The sequence below is a fragment of the Carassius auratus genome, chromosome 9, assembly GCF_003368295.1.
Source record: "Carassius auratus strain Wakin chromosome 9, ASM336829v1, whole genome shotgun sequence".
NCBI classification, from domain to species: domain Eukaryota; kingdom Metazoa; phylum Chordata; class Actinopteri; order Cypriniformes; family Cyprinidae; genus Carassius; species Carassius auratus.
In genome coordinates, this window is record NC_039251.1 from 23,572,128 (window position 1) to 23,589,250 (window position 17,123).

The 17,123-nt window shown below is 37.5% G+C and overlaps 2 protein-coding genes and 1 long non-coding RNA gene across 6 annotated transcripts in view; 2 read left to right on the forward strand and 1 right to left on the reverse strand.

Annotated features, from left to right (window-relative positions):
* The window catches only part of LOC113108787 (exportin-4-like), a 30,440-nt gene extending 19,090 nt beyond the window's left edge, over positions 1-11,350 (forward strand). Inside the window, exons 9-23 of one of the 2 annotated variants that reach the window (XM_026272105.1) lie at positions 291-465; positions 1,884-2,060; positions 2,343-2,485; positions 2,564-2,709; positions 2,952-3,129; positions 5,355-5,514; positions 5,676-5,845; positions 7,308-7,482; positions 7,601-7,894; positions 7,982-8,162; positions 8,241-8,359; positions 8,479-8,609; positions 8,748-8,865; positions 9,897-9,989; positions 10,094-10,291. In XM_026272105.1, the coding sequence (XP_026127890.1) occupies positions 291-465; positions 1,884-2,060; positions 2,343-2,485; positions 2,564-2,709; positions 2,952-3,129; positions 5,355-5,514; positions 5,676-5,845; positions 7,308-7,482; positions 7,601-7,894; positions 7,982-8,162; positions 8,241-8,359; positions 8,479-8,609; positions 8,748-8,865; positions 9,897-9,989; positions 10,094-10,291 (2,458 nt within the window). Of the gene's footprint in view, positions 1-290; positions 466-1,883; positions 2,061-2,342; positions 2,486-2,563; positions 2,710-2,951; positions 3,130-5,354; positions 5,515-5,675; positions 5,846-7,307; positions 7,483-7,600; positions 7,895-7,981; positions 8,163-8,240; positions 8,360-8,478; positions 8,610-8,747; positions 8,866-9,896; positions 9,990-10,093 lie in introns of both variants that reach the window. The other variant, XM_026272106.1, reaches the window with a different exon arrangement.
* An 85-nt stretch (positions 11,351-11,435) lies between these two features.
* On the forward strand, positions 11,436-17,121 carry LOC113108810 (EEF1A lysine methyltransferase 1-like). Of its 3 annotated transcripts, none has more exons than XM_026272141.1 (5): positions 11,436-11,496; positions 14,808-14,961; positions 15,099-15,181; positions 15,944-16,233; positions 16,347-17,121. In XM_026272141.1, exons 2-5 carry the CDS (start codon positions 14,818-14,820, stop codon positions 16,475-16,477), a joined length of 648 nt encoding a protein of 215 aa, XP_026127926.1. In that variant the 5' UTR covers positions 11,436-11,496; positions 14,808-14,817; the 3' UTR covers positions 16,478-17,121. The 3 variants fall into 3 exon arrangements, with proteins under 3 accessions (XP_026127926.1, XP_026127927.1, XP_026127925.1); XM_026272142.1 differs by having other exon boundaries at positions 11,451-11,500; XM_026272140.1 differs by lacking the exon at positions 11,436-11,496 and having other exon boundaries at positions 14,670-14,961.
* LOC113108819 (uncharacterized) lies at positions 12,745-14,609 on the reverse strand. Its single transcript, XR_003292813.1, has 2 exons — positions 14,521-14,609; positions 12,745-13,235 (listed from the first exon to the last, which is right to left on the reverse strand). It is a non-coding gene; the product is annotated as an uncharacterized LOC113108819 (long non-coding RNA).
* Positions 17,122-17,123: the final 2 nt, after the last annotated feature.

The following is a 17,123-nucleotide window of genomic DNA, read 5'->3' on the forward strand; positions in this document are numbered from 1 at the left end:
CGACACAACAGCAGTTTGGTGTCGGGGTTGAGATCTTTAAGTCTCCCTTTACAGCAACTGAGGTATTTGTGTTTCTAGACAATTATTTCCAGGAGAACTAGACCGTGAAGGTTGAATTCGATAAACATTTAGTCGATACCATACGTGCACTCTGGGCCATTGCAGATTTACAAAGTATCTCATGCTACGATATAGACCCAGATGATGGACGTTAGTTGTTGGATGATCCTTTAAGGGACTGGCCTGCCACTGTTACCATTTGTTCTTAACTGTCTTTTACCCTGTTACAGGATTGAGATTGAAGACTCAGAGGCTGTAGGCATCTCCAGCATCATCAGTAACCTCATCAGCACATTTCCTCGAAGTGTTCTGACGGCTCTCCCAAATGAGCTCTTTGCCTCTTTCATTAACTGCCTCACACTGCTCACGTGCTCGTTTGGTCGCAGCGCCGCCCTGGAGGAGGTGGTTAGTACTGCATTTATACCACAGCAGACCACAACCACACTTAACAGAGTAGCTGAGTTCTATGAATATCAATCTCATTATTCTTTTTATATGTATATATATAGGGAGATCTGCTTTGTTGCAGCAGACATTTTATTGTGTTTAATAGAAAAATAAAACCATTAAACCACGGTATTGGCACTAATTTAATTCCATAAAGTTATTTATTTGGGGTTGAAGTTTTTATTGTTTTTGAATGAAGTCACTTATGCTCTATAAAAATAGGGTAATAAATGATATTGTGGGAAATTCTATTTTAAACTCAATATATTCCTGTGATAGCAAATCGGATTTTCAGCAGCGTTTACTCCAGCCTTCGCATAATCTGTGATGCTTTTTTTTTTTTAAACAAAGTATAGAACATTTAAAAGAACAGAACACTTATTTGAAATAGCAAATCATTTATAATCTTACAAGTATTTGTCATGTTTGATCAATTTATTGCATTCTTTAAGGAATAAAATTATAAATTTCCTTCATACTTATGAATAGTAGTGTATATTAGAAAACTCTAAATTCTAAATAAAAAAGCTAATTATAAGTTTTCAAACTAATTTACGGAACCCTTAACTTTTTAATATAGGTGTATGATTGACACACTAAAATTGAAGAGTCTGATGTTTGTTCTTTATAAATGGCTTTGTTCCCATCCAAAGTTACAAATTCAACTTATTGTACAAAATTGGAATATCGAATAAAACATTTGCGAACAAAGCACCATTTCCATTGAGTTGAAGAGAACAAAACCGTCACTTCCTGACAAACTTGCTCTAAATATCGTGAGGATAAATGAAACATTTTTGCAGTATAGTAGAAGGTGCTATATATAATATTTTTTTGCATGCAATAAATTACGAGCTTCAGACTGCGCATACAAAACTTGGTCATAACTTATTTTCGGGAGCCTGTTGTTTGGGAACGCAGTTCTAAGAGTTAATTATAACAATGAAAATGAGATCGGTCCGTTGGTTGGTCCAGTTTTATGCTATCCCATCACAAAGTCATATGTCTTTTTTGATGCACATTAAAGAATTCAGTTAAAGTGTTTCAATCGTAGTTTATGTGCATGTTTTCTTACCGAATTAAAAGTACCCGTTTTAGAATCCATCCAGAATTTTTTAATGCGACATCCCAAAATAAGCATATATAATATACTGTTGGTGGATGGAAACATAGCTAATGTCAGTGCATTATTAAATTATAATTATTATAGTTTAAGTACTACTAAAATGTTATTTACCCTATATTAATTATTTAACATCAGGATAAAATTGTAATATATACTGGGGGGAGCTAACAGCATGGAATATTAAAAGAAGGGATGTGTGTAGGTGCATGTGACATGATTAGGATAGTCACGCATGTCTCTTTTCCTGTAGTTGGATAAGGATGATATGGTGTACATGGAGGCATATGATAAGCTGCTGGAGTCCTGGCTGACGCTGGTGCAGGAGGACGAGCACTTCCCCCGGGGCTGCTTTGTCCAGCCCGCCGTGCAAGTCTTCAACTCCTACATCCAGTGTCACCTCGCAGCTCCCGACGGCACAAGAAACCTGGTCAGGATCCACCTTCACATCCAAACCATCTTTCTCACCATGTTAAATCTGATATGTTAACGTTGTCATAATGTTGCTGGCTTACCAATTTGTTGGTAATTTGTTGCTTTTCTTGAAAAAATTTTTTGTTGACTTTGCGGTTTGCTTTTCATCATAATTAAAATGGAAAAGCATGAAGCACAGCAAATGTCTAAAACAGTTTCCTTTCAAAGAATCGTCTGCCAAAGTAACAGTCGTTCCAGAGAATTCAATCGAATTCTTTTTTTTTTTTTGACTTTTTAGACTGCTAATGGTGTCGCATCTCATGACGAGGAAGAAATAAACGAATTACAGGAGGACGACCGAGAGCTGTTCTCAGATCAGCTGGCCAGTATCGGCATGTTGGGCCGCATCGCTGCAGACCACTGTATACCTCTGCTCACAGGGTACAGACACACAAAGCACTTCAGAGAAACCGCTGTAATAAACAACCACTGTGAGCCTTACATTTCTCCTGTTTTCAGTTTGCTGGAGGAACGAGTCACACGGCTTCACGGGCAACTCCAGAGACACCAACAGCACCTCATGGCCTCTGCAGACCCGGGCACGGTGGACCGGAAAGTTCTAGATGACCTTTATGAAGACATTCATTGGCTCATATTAGTGTCAGGTCTGTGTCTTTCTTAAAGGGACATTCTGTCATCATTTACAGACCTCATGTCATTCCTTTTCACTCACAAAAGCGAGTAGCATGTTTAACCTCATATGTCTGTGGAGATTTCCAATTCATCAAGATCATTGTTATCTGTAAGTCATATGCAACTGGACTTTATTTTTGACTATTTGAAGGCACTTCTCCACTCAGTCAAGCTCCTTTTTGTCATTGTATTGAAGTATTTGGTGTTTTAACAGGTTACCTCTTGGCTGATGACCCTCAGGGTGAAACACCATTGATACCTTCAGAAGTGATGGAGCACTCTATCAAACACTCGACGGAGGTGGATATCAACACTACACTGCAGCTGCTGGGCTCTCCTGGAGAGAAGGCCACCTCCATCCCTGGATGCAACAGGACCGACTCCGTGATCAGGTAGAGAGACCTCTCAGTATACATGCGACTGTGTGTCATTACTCTCTAATTTACTGTTCCATATACATTTTTCATGCATTCTTGTTATAATTTTATTTTATTTTTGTCCTTTTTACAACACTTTAACAAGTAGACCAGATGCTTTCAAGCTGTTTGTTGTGCATTCAGGGCATTGTGCTAGGATATCGGCATCCACAAACCACAAAGATGTAGGAGGAGTTTGTGAAAGGATGTTTTCCACACCACTGAAAATAGTGGAAAATATAGTTGGGTGTTGAATTTGGCTAAATATAATTAACATTTCTGAGAATAACTTTTAAAGGAAACAGACATGAAATGTGATGGTGGCACTTCATGGTTTGAGAGACTTAAAATTCAGCTTTGTCATCATAGGAATAAATTCAATTTCTATTTTAATAAATCTTAAAAAGTGTTATTCAAATAATTATTTATCAATATTACAGTTTTCACTGAATTTTTAATCCAATAAATGCAGAATTCATGATCAAAAGCTCATAAATCCTGTTGATCGTAAGAATTTGATTGCTAGTGTATCTTTTTAACATCTGGTTGTCTGATAAATACCTTTTTCCAGATGTAGTGGTAAGCGGCCAGGTGCTGATCAATCTGCCTACAGGAACAATGACTTGTTTAAAATGTATCACTCCGAATTGCTGCTGGAGAGAGCAGGCGTGGTGTAACGTGGTCTGCAGTTCATTTGCCCAGTGGGGAATGCCCTGGCATGCGCCCAGCTAGGCCTGCCACGCGAACAGCAGCCCTCAAGTGGCCCCAGCCCCGGCGCCAGCCAATGCTGCAGCACCACTCCCCAAGCATTATTCAATTAGAGCCAGGCCAGGTGCCGCTCAGAGCCCAGGGTCAGAGGGGAGCACTAGGGGCCCGGAGTCGTGCATGTGTTCAGAAGCTATTTCCAAGCCGATTGATTTTTTTAGTTTCTATTTTTAAAGGTTTTCTCTCTCTATATATATATAAATAAGAAAAACCTTATAAAAAAAGGTCTACATGCAACGTTGTTGTATTTTTTTATTATTATATAAATATTAACAAATAATAATTATAAATAAAAAAAACTACAATAAAGATAACCAATAAATGTTTTATATCACAAAAATTATATTCATATATTATTTTAATTTTTAAAGTACATGTTGTTGTTGTTATTATTAGAAGTAGTAGTAGTAACATACTATTACTGCTAATAATAGTAGTAATATATTAATACTATTTATATTATAATATTAATATTAAATTATTATTATAATTAATAATATTAAAAATAAATCATTATTATAATACAAATATTAATATTGTTCTATTTTTTTAAACCGTAATAATAAATTAATAAAATAAATTATTTTATATAGCAAATAAAATGTGTATTTAAAATGTTAAAGTACTTGTTATTTTTATTATAGAAAATAATAGTAGTAACATTACTGCTAATAATATTTGTAGTTGTATATTAATATGATTTTATATTATAATAAATATTAATATGAATAATACATGTATAAATAAATACATGTTGTCTTGTTGTTGTGGTAGTGGTATTGTCTGCAAAAATCTGCCTGTAATCTGATTTGGGTTTAATGGATGGTGTTATTCCAAAACTGTGGAATTGGATAGAAGTGAGGATTGAAAGACTGGAAGGACGCTGAGATGATGAGTAGGGGAGGGATGAAGAATGTGAATTGGGGCGATGTTGGAAAGACAGTAGGCTGGTGATGGATGGGGAAAAGCGGGCGGACTGTAGAGGATTTGGAAAGACAGTGGGCCAAGGGATTGTGTTTCCCAATAACAGTCACCGACCCCGCAGCTCCCAAATGTCAGTGAGGTTTTATCTTTACAAACAATGTGATACTTTAAATGGTGCTCCACTCCGCGGTGCGTGTGGGATATCGCTCTTCCAGGATCGTAAGCTGCTGTGATCCCTTTCTTGTGTCCTCTCTCTTTACCAGTAGAGGTGTGAAGGAATGATAGCGTTTGTTATTGTGGGCCTTTGTTGAGTCTCTGTGCATCTGGACAGAACCGCCATGAACTCTCTTCCATCCCTTCTGCCATTTCTCACCCTTGTTTTTCTTCTCTCTGCATTTTCCTGTAAACAACAGACTGCCAAATTCTATTTCAGATTGTTCTGCTGGCAGGACATTGCCTCATATAAATGCAGCTGGATTGCTCTCCCATGTCTCTGTATCTCTCTGTCACAGGTTGTTATCAGCGGTGCTAAGAACCTCAGAGGTGGAGTCTCGGGCCACACGAGCGAGTCTGACTGAGCTCCTGAGTCCTCAGATGGGCAAAGACATTGTCTGGTTTCTCCGGCGCTGGGCCAAGACATACCTGTTGGTGGACGAGAAGCTCTACAGCCAAGTGAGTAAACAAAATGAGATTACAATCATTGTGTGGAAGCAGCAGGCATGAGTCCGAATGAAGCCTTCAGTTTGTTTCCGAACCTAGACCCATGTGACGCTTTATTACCTCCGACTCTTCCTCTGAATGTTTGTCTTTTGTCTTTTACTTCTCTCCCTCAGATCAGTATGCCTCTCAGCACAGCATTTGGAGCGGACACGGAGGGAGCACAGTGGATTGTGGGATATCTGTTGGAGAAAGTGATCAATAATCTGTCGGTGTGGAGCTCTGAGCCAGAGCTGGCTAATGACACTGTGGAGCTGCTGGTGACTCTAGTGGAGAAGAGAGAGAGGTTTGTGTCTGCTTGCTGGAGTAATGCATCTGTGGGCATTGATGAGGGCTAAGTATTGAGCTTAACGCCCTGCAGGACAGCTGCTCACTGACAGGCACAAAGAGGCCAGAGGTCTGTGCTGATGTCTTCATATACTGTCAGCTGATACAAGACCAAATTCTTTTAAAGTGCCCCGCCTGCTGGTGGAGTTGTGCTATTGCATTGCAAAGTGATTTCTCAATTTAAGATTGCATAATGCTACATTAATACATTTAAATGAACAGTAAATGGCACTGTGCATCAATGCAAATCTTTTTAGAAATAAATATTGGATTGAGTAGTTTCTGACATTTGCAAGTTTTTCTTTTTTATAATAATAAAGAAATAATAAAGAGTGCTGTGTGTTCCATAAAATCAAAGCAAATAATGATTAGGCAATGTCAAGCACAAAAAAGCACCATGAAAGTGATGGTTATGACGCAACTACTTCAGATTCTTCTACAGTTGTGTGATTGCTTTTTGTAAAGGAATAGACTGATATTTAAAGGGATAGATCCTAAAACTTCTTAAGTGTAATTGTTTTTCGAAATTGAGATTTAGACATAATCTGAATAAATAAGATTTCCTTTGATGTATGGTTTAAGACAGGACAATATTCGGCCGAGATACAACTATTTGAAAATCTGGAATCTGAGGGTGCAAAAAAAATCATCTAAATATTGAGAAAATCATCTTTAATGTTGTCCAAATGTATTCTTAGCAATGCATATTACTAATCAAAAATTAAGTTTTGATATACTTACAGTAACAATTTTACAAAATATCTTAATGGAACATGGTCTTTACTTAATATCCTAATGATTTTTGACATGAAAGAAAAATTGACCCATACAATGTTTTTTTGGCTATTGCTAAAAATATATCCCAGCAATTTACGACTTTAAAGTTTTTTTGGTCCCGGGTCACACATTTATTCCTGTGATGGCAAAGCTGAATCTTCAGCATCATTACTCCAGTCTTCAGTGTCAAATGATCATTCAGAAATCATTTTAATATGATAATTTGATGCTAAGGAAACATTTATTATCAAGGTTGAAAACCGTTGTTCCTCTTAGTATTTTTTGTGAAAAAAAAGACATTATTTTAGGATTCCTGCAGCAGTTCAAAATAATTTATTTGAAATATAATTCCTTTGCAAAGTTTAATTTTCTTGACTGCCATATTTGATAAAATAACAGTATGTTTAAAACAAAAATCTTACTGACCCCAAACTTTTAGACTGTAGTTTATGTGCATGTTAAACTTGGTAAAATCAAACTCTTGCATCTCTCAAAAATAATAGTGATGCAACACATTTGAATGTTATGCAGGTCTGAAATGTCATGAGTGAGTGAAAGATTCCAGTAACCTTTCAGTGAAATGTACCCTTCTGATATAAGGCTTGTTCATTTGTGTTTCTCTACTCTTTCCTGTGACTGTTCAGGGCCAATATTGTTGTGCAGTGTGAGAACTGGTGGAATTTGGCCAAGCAGTTCGCCAGTCGCAGCCCTCCCTTACACATGCTGTCCAGCTCAGTCCAGCGGACTCTAATGAAAGCCCTGGTCCTGGGCGGCTTTGCTCATATGGATTCTGATACCAAACAGCAATACTGGGCCGAGGTGAGCAGAAAATGACTATAGACATATATTCAAGCATTAAAATGAGGTAAAAAAAAAATGGTTTATGAAGCATGGCCCTGTAACTCTGTCTTTCTCTCCTTCTGTCTGTGCACTGCAGGTACTGCATCCACTCCAGCAGCGCTTCCTCAACCTCATTAACCAAGAGAACTTTGCCCAGATCTGTCAAGAGGAAGCCGTGAAGCAGGAGATCGTTGCCACTCTGGAAGCTCTATGCGGCATAGCAGAAGCTACGCAGATCGACAATGTGGCTTCTCTCTTCAGCTTCCTCATGGACTTCCTGTCCAGCTGCATCGGCCTCATGGAGGTCTACAGAAACTCACCAGAAACGGTCAACCTCATCATCGAGGTGTTTGTGGAAGTGGCCCACAAACAAATCTGCTACTTGGGCGAAGTGAGACACTAGCGCTTGCATTGATTCCGATGTGATCACAAATCCTAAATATGCTTTTCAACTCACCGCGTCTCTGTCTCTCCACAGACCAAGTCTATGAAACTGTACGAAGTGTGCTTGACGCTGCTGCAGGTTTACTCCAAGAACAATCTGGGTCGCAAGAGACTCGATGTAGCCGCAGAGGAGGACCAGTACCAGGACCTTCTGCTCATTATGGAGCTCCTCACCAACCTGCTCTCCAAAGAGTTCATTGACTTCAGTGACACTGGTATATTCACCTCATTTGCATCATAGCTTGTGAGCGTTTACATGAGAGATGGTTAGGAGGAACCGTGTTTTTGTGCAGATGAGGTGTTCCGCGGGCAGGAGCAGAGCTCTGGTGCTGGACGGGCCGTCTCAGCAGCTGATGTTGTGCTGTATGGGGTGAATATTGTGTTGCCCCTCATGTCTCAGGATTTACTTAAGGTAAAATTTGAGCTGGATTTTGAAATTGATTCATTGAAGATCTTACTCTGCAAACTCTGATGCTTAAAGTAAAAGGTGTGGTGCAGTATTGAAACACTCTTTCTTTCTCTTGTACCCAGTTCCCTTCTCTGTGTAACCAGTATTATAAGCTCATCACCTTCATCTGTGAGATTTTCCCAGAGAAGATCCCTCAGCTGCCTGAAGAGCTCTTCAAAAGTCTCATGTGCTCCCTGGAGCTTGGCATGACCTCGTATCCTCTCTCGTTAGATATTAAATTATTTAAAGTCTGTGCCTGCTAAGCATATCGTGTTTAATTTCCTTGTTGAAAGCTTTTGTTGTTGAATAATGGTGGGTATGGCCTAGTGTTTTTCCTTAACACACACTGCAGGATGAGCTCAGAGATCAGTCAGCTCTGTCTGGAGGCTCTATCCCCATTGGCTGAGCAGTGCGCCAAGACACAGGAAAAAGACACACCTCTATTTATTGCCACACGACATTTCCTTAAAGTGAGTCACATGATGTTTAAACCAGTGGTCAACTGCTGTGGGCTTTTTACAGGCAACGTGTGTTGCCATTCACAAGTTCACAATTTTGGGCCTGGTAAGGTTATGCTTGAAAGAAGTCACTTCAGCTTTTCCAAGGCTGCATTTATTTTGATCAAAAAATAGTTGTATTTGCAAATATTGTTAATTTTAAAAACATGATTTTCTATTTTAATGTATTATAATTCAAATAGAAATTTAGCAGTCATAACTCAAAAATCATTATAATATACTAATTTGGCACTCAAGAAACATTTTGATTTTATCACTCCGAAAATGCAGCTTAATATTTTTGTGGAAACATTAATGTATTTTCTGGATTCTTTGATTAGTAGAAAGTTCAGCATTTTTTGGAAATTTTAAATGTCTTTTACTGCCACTTTTGATCAATTAAATTAATCCTTGTTGAATAAAAATAATGAAAAAAAAAATCTTACTGACCCCAAACTTTTGAACAGAGTAAATAATACAACGACAAAAGAGAACATCTAAATGCGTCTCAGCATAAAAAAAATACACGTTTTACATCATATTTACTGAAATTCACAACAAATTCTGCCACTGAAAAAAAGAAAAGAAAAAGGTAATTTCGACTTCACACAGTTCTGACTTTTTTTTCTCAGAATGAGTTTATCGCAATTATGATAATAAAAAAAAATCTGAATTGCTAGATGTTAATTTGCAACTGCAAGGGAAAAAAAAGTGTGAATTGTGCGATTAAGTGTCGCAATTACTTTTTTAATTTCTTAAGTGGCAGAAACGGGCATCCATAGTCCGTAGATATGGACTCTGTAAAAGGGATGTCAAATATTTCAGTATTATCATCTTGTCAGTATTAATTGAGCTATTGGCTGGTGTCTGTGATCTCAGAATGGTCAAATGTGCTAATGTCACTAACCTTCCTTGTAATATGTAAATGTCTGGGATTAATACACATGTATACAATGTTGATTTAATAATGTGCATCTCTCTGTCACTATGTCTTCCTGCAATAGCTGGTGTTTGACATGCTGGTGCTCCAGAAGCACAACACTGAGATGACTGTGGCAGCTGGAGAAGCGCTCTATACACTAGTGTGCCTTCACCAGGTACGTTTTATGCTTGCAATATGAATTTGGACTGAACGAAATGCATGATCTTGTGATGCATTAGCAGTCGATGTGGTGTTTGATAAGTGAGGGTGTTTGTTTAGGCGGAGTATTCAGAGCTGGTGGAGACACTGCTCTCCAATCAGAGGGACGCTGTGATCTACCAGCGGCTGGCGGACGCGTTTAACAGCCTCACTGCCAGCAGCACGCCTCCAACCATGGACCGCAAGCAGAAGGTGGCCTTCCTGAAGAGCCTGGAGGAGTTTGTTGCCAATGTGGGGGGGCTTCTGTGTGTCAAATAAGCCACTTCCTCCAGCAACTGTCCACAACAGCGTTCCCTCTCCACCCCCTCCACCACTCAGAGAAGCCTTTCACAATGCCAAACCATGGAGATGCTGAGACGTCTCTGGGAGAGGCTGGCGAAGGCCGTGAGGGGGCGGCCAGTCGTGATCGTCTCAGTCTGATCTGTCCGTTGTTTACTTTGCCACCGAAAGCTCCTCAGATGAACGTTTATGAAATGCAGAGGGGAGATCTTTCTGAAAACTGACCCCTTCCTTCCCCTTTTAGACACAAACACACATGTATTTTGCAGACGCTTCTCCTCGAGTGCCTTTGTATGTGGTTTCTCACTGCTCGGGATCCAGCTGTGTCTACAGCGACGAATAGAACCGTGTCATACTGCTATCATGGTAACTAGGATTGTGAGCTGTGGTTGCCTTGATGACAAAAAAGCCTTTCCCAATGAAACTTGAATTGCAGGAAGGCCCTTTCGGAAAACCAAATCACTTTTGTGTTTAAGGTTGTATATATATTTTCAAAAAAGACAAAAAAAGAAAGTGTTTAAAAGGACTGAAAGGTTTTTTATAAGATTATAGCTGATGGAACTTTCTGATTATGATTATTTTTTATTGTTATATGAGTTCACCAGGAGGACAAGGGGCTAGTTTGAATTTTTCTTTCTGATTGATTTGAATGATTGTAGTTTTACTCTTTGCCATTGACATTTCTCCCTGATTGCAGCAGCATCACTGAAAGCCTTCTCAACAAAAATACAGGTCTGTTGAATTATTATGGCCTGATGTTCCCAATGAGGTTTGGTTTTTCAAAAATATCTTGCAGTGTTCCACTTTCACTAGCGCGCGCGCACACACACACACACACACACACACACACACAAACTCAGAATAGTGGAAAAGTCGACGTTGCTGTAGCAATAAAATACCAAAAATGATGATAGGGATGTCAGCTGTTTTATTCAGGGCATTTGATGGTCTTTATTTCCATTTTTCAAAGCACTAATTGTTATTTTGGAATGCCTGAAATGATCTGTAAAGTGTATATAAACTTGTTCTAAAAAGCGAGTGGTCTTTCTTGGTCTATTTTCAATATGTTGTCTGTTTTAATGAAATATCTGTTCTGGAAATATGCGCGTGTTCGCGTTACTGAGATTGTACTCGCTCGGCCACCGTACTGCAAACACGTGAAGCTGCCGTCGTACATTGGTTAGGTAGGTATGTTCATAGACATATAAATAACTAGACGCCTCATTGGCCGCTCTGAGCCGTTGCTGCGATACGTCAACGCCGCCGCCATGTTAGTGAGGGCAAGACTGCCTTTAAAATACATGGAAGTAAACGGGGAGCTGCGGTTTTTTCTGAATAAAAACACGATAACGTTCACATTTATCAACCGATTTCAGGTTTGTGATATATGTGCTGTTAAAAACTTTGCCTCCAGTTATTTAGTTAGGTTTGGAAAATTATTAATTTTCGTAAGGAATTGTGAAAGCTCACATTTATCTCACTTGTTGATTTATTTGATTATTTTCGGTTTACAATTTTAATGTTAATTTAGTATAACTGTGACATATGCATGTAATTTAATTTGAACATACATTAAATGAAATGTAGTTGTTTTATTGCTTTCTCTGTGTTCAATCCATACATTTTTCTTTCTTTTTTTCTCTTTCGTGGCTCAGATCCCAACACAGCTCATTCCCTTTGAAATTCTGTGATAAAATCTAAGTAATACATCTTTAAACACTAATAATTTACTATTGTTGAGAAAATGTAATAAAACAAGTAAATACAAATCAAAAAGTGACACTATAGCCTACAGATGAACTCCACAACAAATAATAACATGTAACTGATGAAGCTATGGTTCCAGTGAAGATGAAAATATGCACTGATACAGTGCACAGTAGAAAAGTGATATGTTATATTAAAAAGTACATGTAGTACAACTTAAAGTAAAGTGAATAATATGAAAAGCGAGTACAACTCTACAATAACATGTTCGATATAATAGATTTATAATAGTATAAAATTATTTGTATAATATAAATGATACCATAATAAATAACTTAACAACAATAGGTTAACAATAGCAAGAAGAATATGTAATATCAAGGGTGGAATAATACAGAATAGACAAAAATGTAGAATAAATTAATAGTTAATTAAAGAGTAAAATAAAACAAATTGAAATGTAATTTTAAAATACTATTTGTTTAATAATTATTAATCAAATTAAGACACAATACAAAAAAATTGTGGACATGAGTTCCAAATTGTGTTTAATTAATGAGCTCCTTAAGTATAATATATGCATGTATAATATATATATATATATATATATATGTGTGTGTGTGTGTGTGTGTGTGTGTGTGTGTGTGTGTGTGTGTGTGTGTGTGTGTGTGTGTATGTATATGTTCTATAATGCACATTACACACACTCATGCAGAAAACACACACATTTTGAAACAGTGATTTATTTTTCCATGTATGTTAACACATATGAATGTTTGGGTGTGAGGTTTACCTTGTACCACAAAATCTCAAAGTATAGTTATGTTTATCACAGACCAGAATATGAGATGCTCTCCTCAAAAACTTGATATTAATCAAAATTAATAATAATTATAACAACATCACAATGAATTTATCATGCTATTGCAGCTGGATTCACTATGAGTTCCTGTGTTTTTCATTTCTAGGCTATTTACATCATGTAGTTTATGTGTAAAGACACACGCAGAACATGATCAGCATTAAACAGCCTGTGCAAAGCTTTTTAAATGCAGTCTATAGTATTATTATATGAGCTGGGTCGTTGTGTCGATTCATTCAGGTCTGCTCTGGGTTTAGTACAAACACAACACTAGTCTGTGGAGGAATAGTCTTGTCTCTGAGAACAGCTTTCCTCAGCTTTCCTTAAGGCTGTCCTTGTCCTGTTTGCAAATGGCTAAAAGGGAAGAAAACAGAATACATAGAATCAGTTCACAGTTTTATGAAAAGCAATGAAATCCTTATAATCAAGTGATGAACTTAATCAGTAACACTTTTGAATAACGGTCCATTAGTTTATATTAGTTAACTACTTTAGTTAACATGATCTAAGCAAGAACAATCATTCTGCAGCATTCATTAATCTTAGTTGATGTTCAATTCAACATTTACTAATGCATTATTTAAAACAAAAGTTGTGCTAACAATGAAAAACTGCATTTTTATTAACTAACATGAACAAAGATTAATAAATACAGTAATATTTAACCTCCATCCCTCCGGGAGGCGTTTCAGGAGCCTCTGGACAAGGACCACAAGATTCAGGAACAGCTTTTTCCCTAAAGCTGTCTCCTTGCTGAACTCTGCCCTCTGACACCCCTCAACACCCCCACACCACACATAGACTCCTCCCCCTATTCAACACTCTGATTTATTTATTTATTTATTCACAACAAGCAAAAAACAGTAACTTGTTATTACTTGCACTACTGCCTGTTCATCCAGGAACACTGTATAATCCATTTGCACATTGTAATATTTTCTATGCACTTTACTCTCCATTGCAATACTGTAAATTATGTTCATAGTTCTGCCTATAGTGTACATACACTTTTACATAGCCCATCTGTATAGTATGTTCATAGTACACCTGTCTGTATATCGTGCTTATAGTATTTAATATCTGTAAATTATGTCCATAATACTTACCTGTATAGTTATTGTACATATTATAGACCTTTATTCTGTACTTACTGCTTATTGCACTTCTGGTTAGATGCTAACTGCATTTCGTTGCTTTGTACCTACAAGTGCAGTGACAATAAAGTTGAATCTAATCTAATCTTATAAATGTATTGTTCATTGTTTTTTCATGTTCATTAATGAATTAACTAACATTAACTAAAGGACCATTATTCTAAAGTGTAACCACTTAATCTTTGTAAATAAGTAACGGTAGTGAAATTAAAGAGAGAAAAGCTTTAGCTCCATCATTAATCTAGACAGTCAAAGGGCTCACTCTGTATATTGTGCTCATAACACCATTTAGTTTATTATATAAACGGCAATATAAGTTAAAACGTAATAAGAATTCATTTAAACTTTGAATTCTGACGTCTCAGCTTTCTCTGCTAACTACGCTAGCGATATTATTAATCGTCTTGACACTTGTGGTTAATTAAGCTGCCAACATAATGTTAAAAATGACCAAAAAACATCGAGGAAGAACAGCTGAGTCTTACCTGTGAAAGATAACACCCCGAGATCTGTTTTTATTATCGTGTGATGGTTTGTAGGTGTCCAATCTGTCGATGAGTCAGGTATGTTTTCTTCTGTCCTGATGTGAGAGTTAAGAGAGTTGCCCGCTCCAATATGGCGGCGACGTTGACGTGCGGTCGAGCGGCCAATGAGGCGTCTAGCTATTTATATGTCTATGGGTATGTTATGTTTGTGTAAAGTATGTTTTGCGACCGTTAGCTTCATGTTTGAATGAGCGTTATAACGCTGCATGTTTGGCGTTCCCTTGAAGATCTGTCATCATGAGTGACAGTGACGATGATGTGCCTCAGCTCTCCGACGCGACGCTCGCAGCGCTGCATGAGTTTTACGCCGAGAGTGGAAGGACGGCACTGGAACAAAACTCCGTCAAGACCGATCAGTTCGGTGCTGTAGAAGAAGACTGGGTACAGTACATGCATTAGAAGGGTCTTGCGTGGTGATTTGTTCATTGTTGTTTTGACTGTCATATTGACTTCGTTAAACACAAGTAGGTTATGTATCTGAGATCAGTAAGTTAACTAGCTCGTGTGTTTGTGTTCAGCGCATGAGTCAGTTCTGGTACAGTGAAGAAACCGCTGTACGGTTAGCAGAGGAAGTCATGCAGCAGGCCGGAGAACATGGGAGGTTTGTCTGGAGATTTTACACTTGTACAGTTGTTTTGGTTCGTGTAGAACAGAAGGCCAGTACTGATAGGTGTTAACTATCGTTGATTCGTTTAATGGCCCTCCAAACAGAGGTCAATACACCAGTAGGAGGCGACAACTGACTGTGTTTTATTTTATTTTATTATTATTGTGCTGTGAGCGAAAACATTCACTTAACGTCATTCATTGGCATAAAAAAAATAATTTATTTGTAATTAATATTTACTTGTAATTGTTCTTATATCTCATTGAGTGGGTAACACTACTCATTTAATTATTTTTTGGAAAAAAGGAAAAATTACTGACCCCAGTATAAATTACTACTCCATTATGTTTCCCCTCTCATTCAAATATTTTTCCTGGCTTGTAGAATAGCTTGTATAAACATTATTGTGAAATTTGACAGCTTGACCTCACCCTTTTGCATGATCCTTCAGAAATAATTCTAATATGCTGATTTGGTGCTCAAGAAACATTTATCATCAAACCACAACACATTTTTGATTAACATAACATTCAAAAGAAAGGCATTTATTTGAAATGGTAAACACTTACAGTTTCAAAAGATTTTTTTCAATTTTATCCATATCCTTATATCCTTTCTGAATAAATTTTTTTTTTTTTTTTTTTTTTGTAGAATATACTATTTGAAAAAAAAAAAAAAAAAAAAACTTACTGACCCCAGTCTATATTACTGCTCTCATCTGTCCCTCTCACTCCAATGTTTTTTCTTGATTTGTAGGATAGCTTGTATAAGTGCACCAAGTGTGTATCAGAAGCTGAAACAGATGGACTCCACGAGGTCAGACAGTGTGTCTGCTGTTTTGCTGGAGTTTGACCGACGCTTCGCAGCATATGGAGATGAGTTTGTCTTTTATGATTACAACAACCCTCTGTGTCTGCCTGAAGATCTGCTTCCTCAGAGCTTTGACATCGTCATCGCAGACCCTCCGTATCTGTCAGAAGAGTGTCTGAGCAAGGTGGCACTCACCGTTAAATACCTTACTAAGGGCAAAATCCTGCTCTGCACAGGCAAGTTGAGATGTGTGTGTGTGTGTATGTATGTATGTATATATTTTGCAGATTTTTTGTTTTAAGACTTGTTTTATGTCTTGTTCATATTCACCTTTGGTTTATTCTTATAGGAGCTATTATGGAGAAACTTGCTGGGAAACTTATGGATTTGAAGATGTGTAGTTTTTTACCAAAACACAATCACAATCTGGCCAATGAGTTCCGCTGCTTTGTTAACTATGAATCAAGTCTTCTCTCATGAAAAAGGCTTTCAATCTGACAACATTTGAACAGTATTTTCCTATCAGACATCAGCAGATGATTATTTCAAAGGATAAATGCTCTAACTCCAAGAGGTGCATAGCAGGATCCAGATAATACAGCGGAGGATTTGGCCCTTCATCAGAGATCTGTGATCAGGCTTTGATTATACTTTGGCTGACTTGCATTGTCAATTGCACACCCAGCTTTCCGGCACAAAATCGAAGCAAACAATCTCATAACGTTTTACTTTGTTTCAGTGCATAAAATGGGCTTGAAGTGAATGTTTGAAATGCATTTGTATATAAAGAACTATACACTATAGAATTGTGCAATATCAGTGTTCTTGTTGTTTTAATAAAGTAATAATAGGAGGACTGACCCAAAATCATGCTAAATATGTCTTCTTGTAAATGATATCATTGTTTGCCTTTAACAGAACCATTTCTAGTGATTTTCTGTACTCTTGAATACATCTGAACAGTGTTTGGTTATCTAACACCATGATGGCTCTCTCAAAGTACTTTGGACTAGAAAATGTTTGTATTTTGGCACAGAAAGTTTTCCTTTAGCTTGGCACTGCAGACTAGAATCTGCAGCTGTGACAGCAAGTTCTGTCAAGTTTTTCCTTTCACCAACTAAAAGAA

Coding starts and splice junctions, on each gene's coding strand:
- LOC113108810 (XM_026272141.1), top strand. CDS start 14,818: ATGAGTGACAGTGACGATGATGTGCCTCAGCTCTCCGACGCGACGCTC. Junction 14,962..15,098: donor GTGCTGTAGAAGAAGACTGG/GTACAGTACATG, acceptor GTTTGTGTTCAG/CGCATGAGTCAGTTCTGGTA. Junction 16,234..16,346: donor CAAAATCCTGCTCTGCACAG/GCAAGTTGAGAT, acceptor TTATTCTTATAG/GAGCTATTATGGAGAAACTT.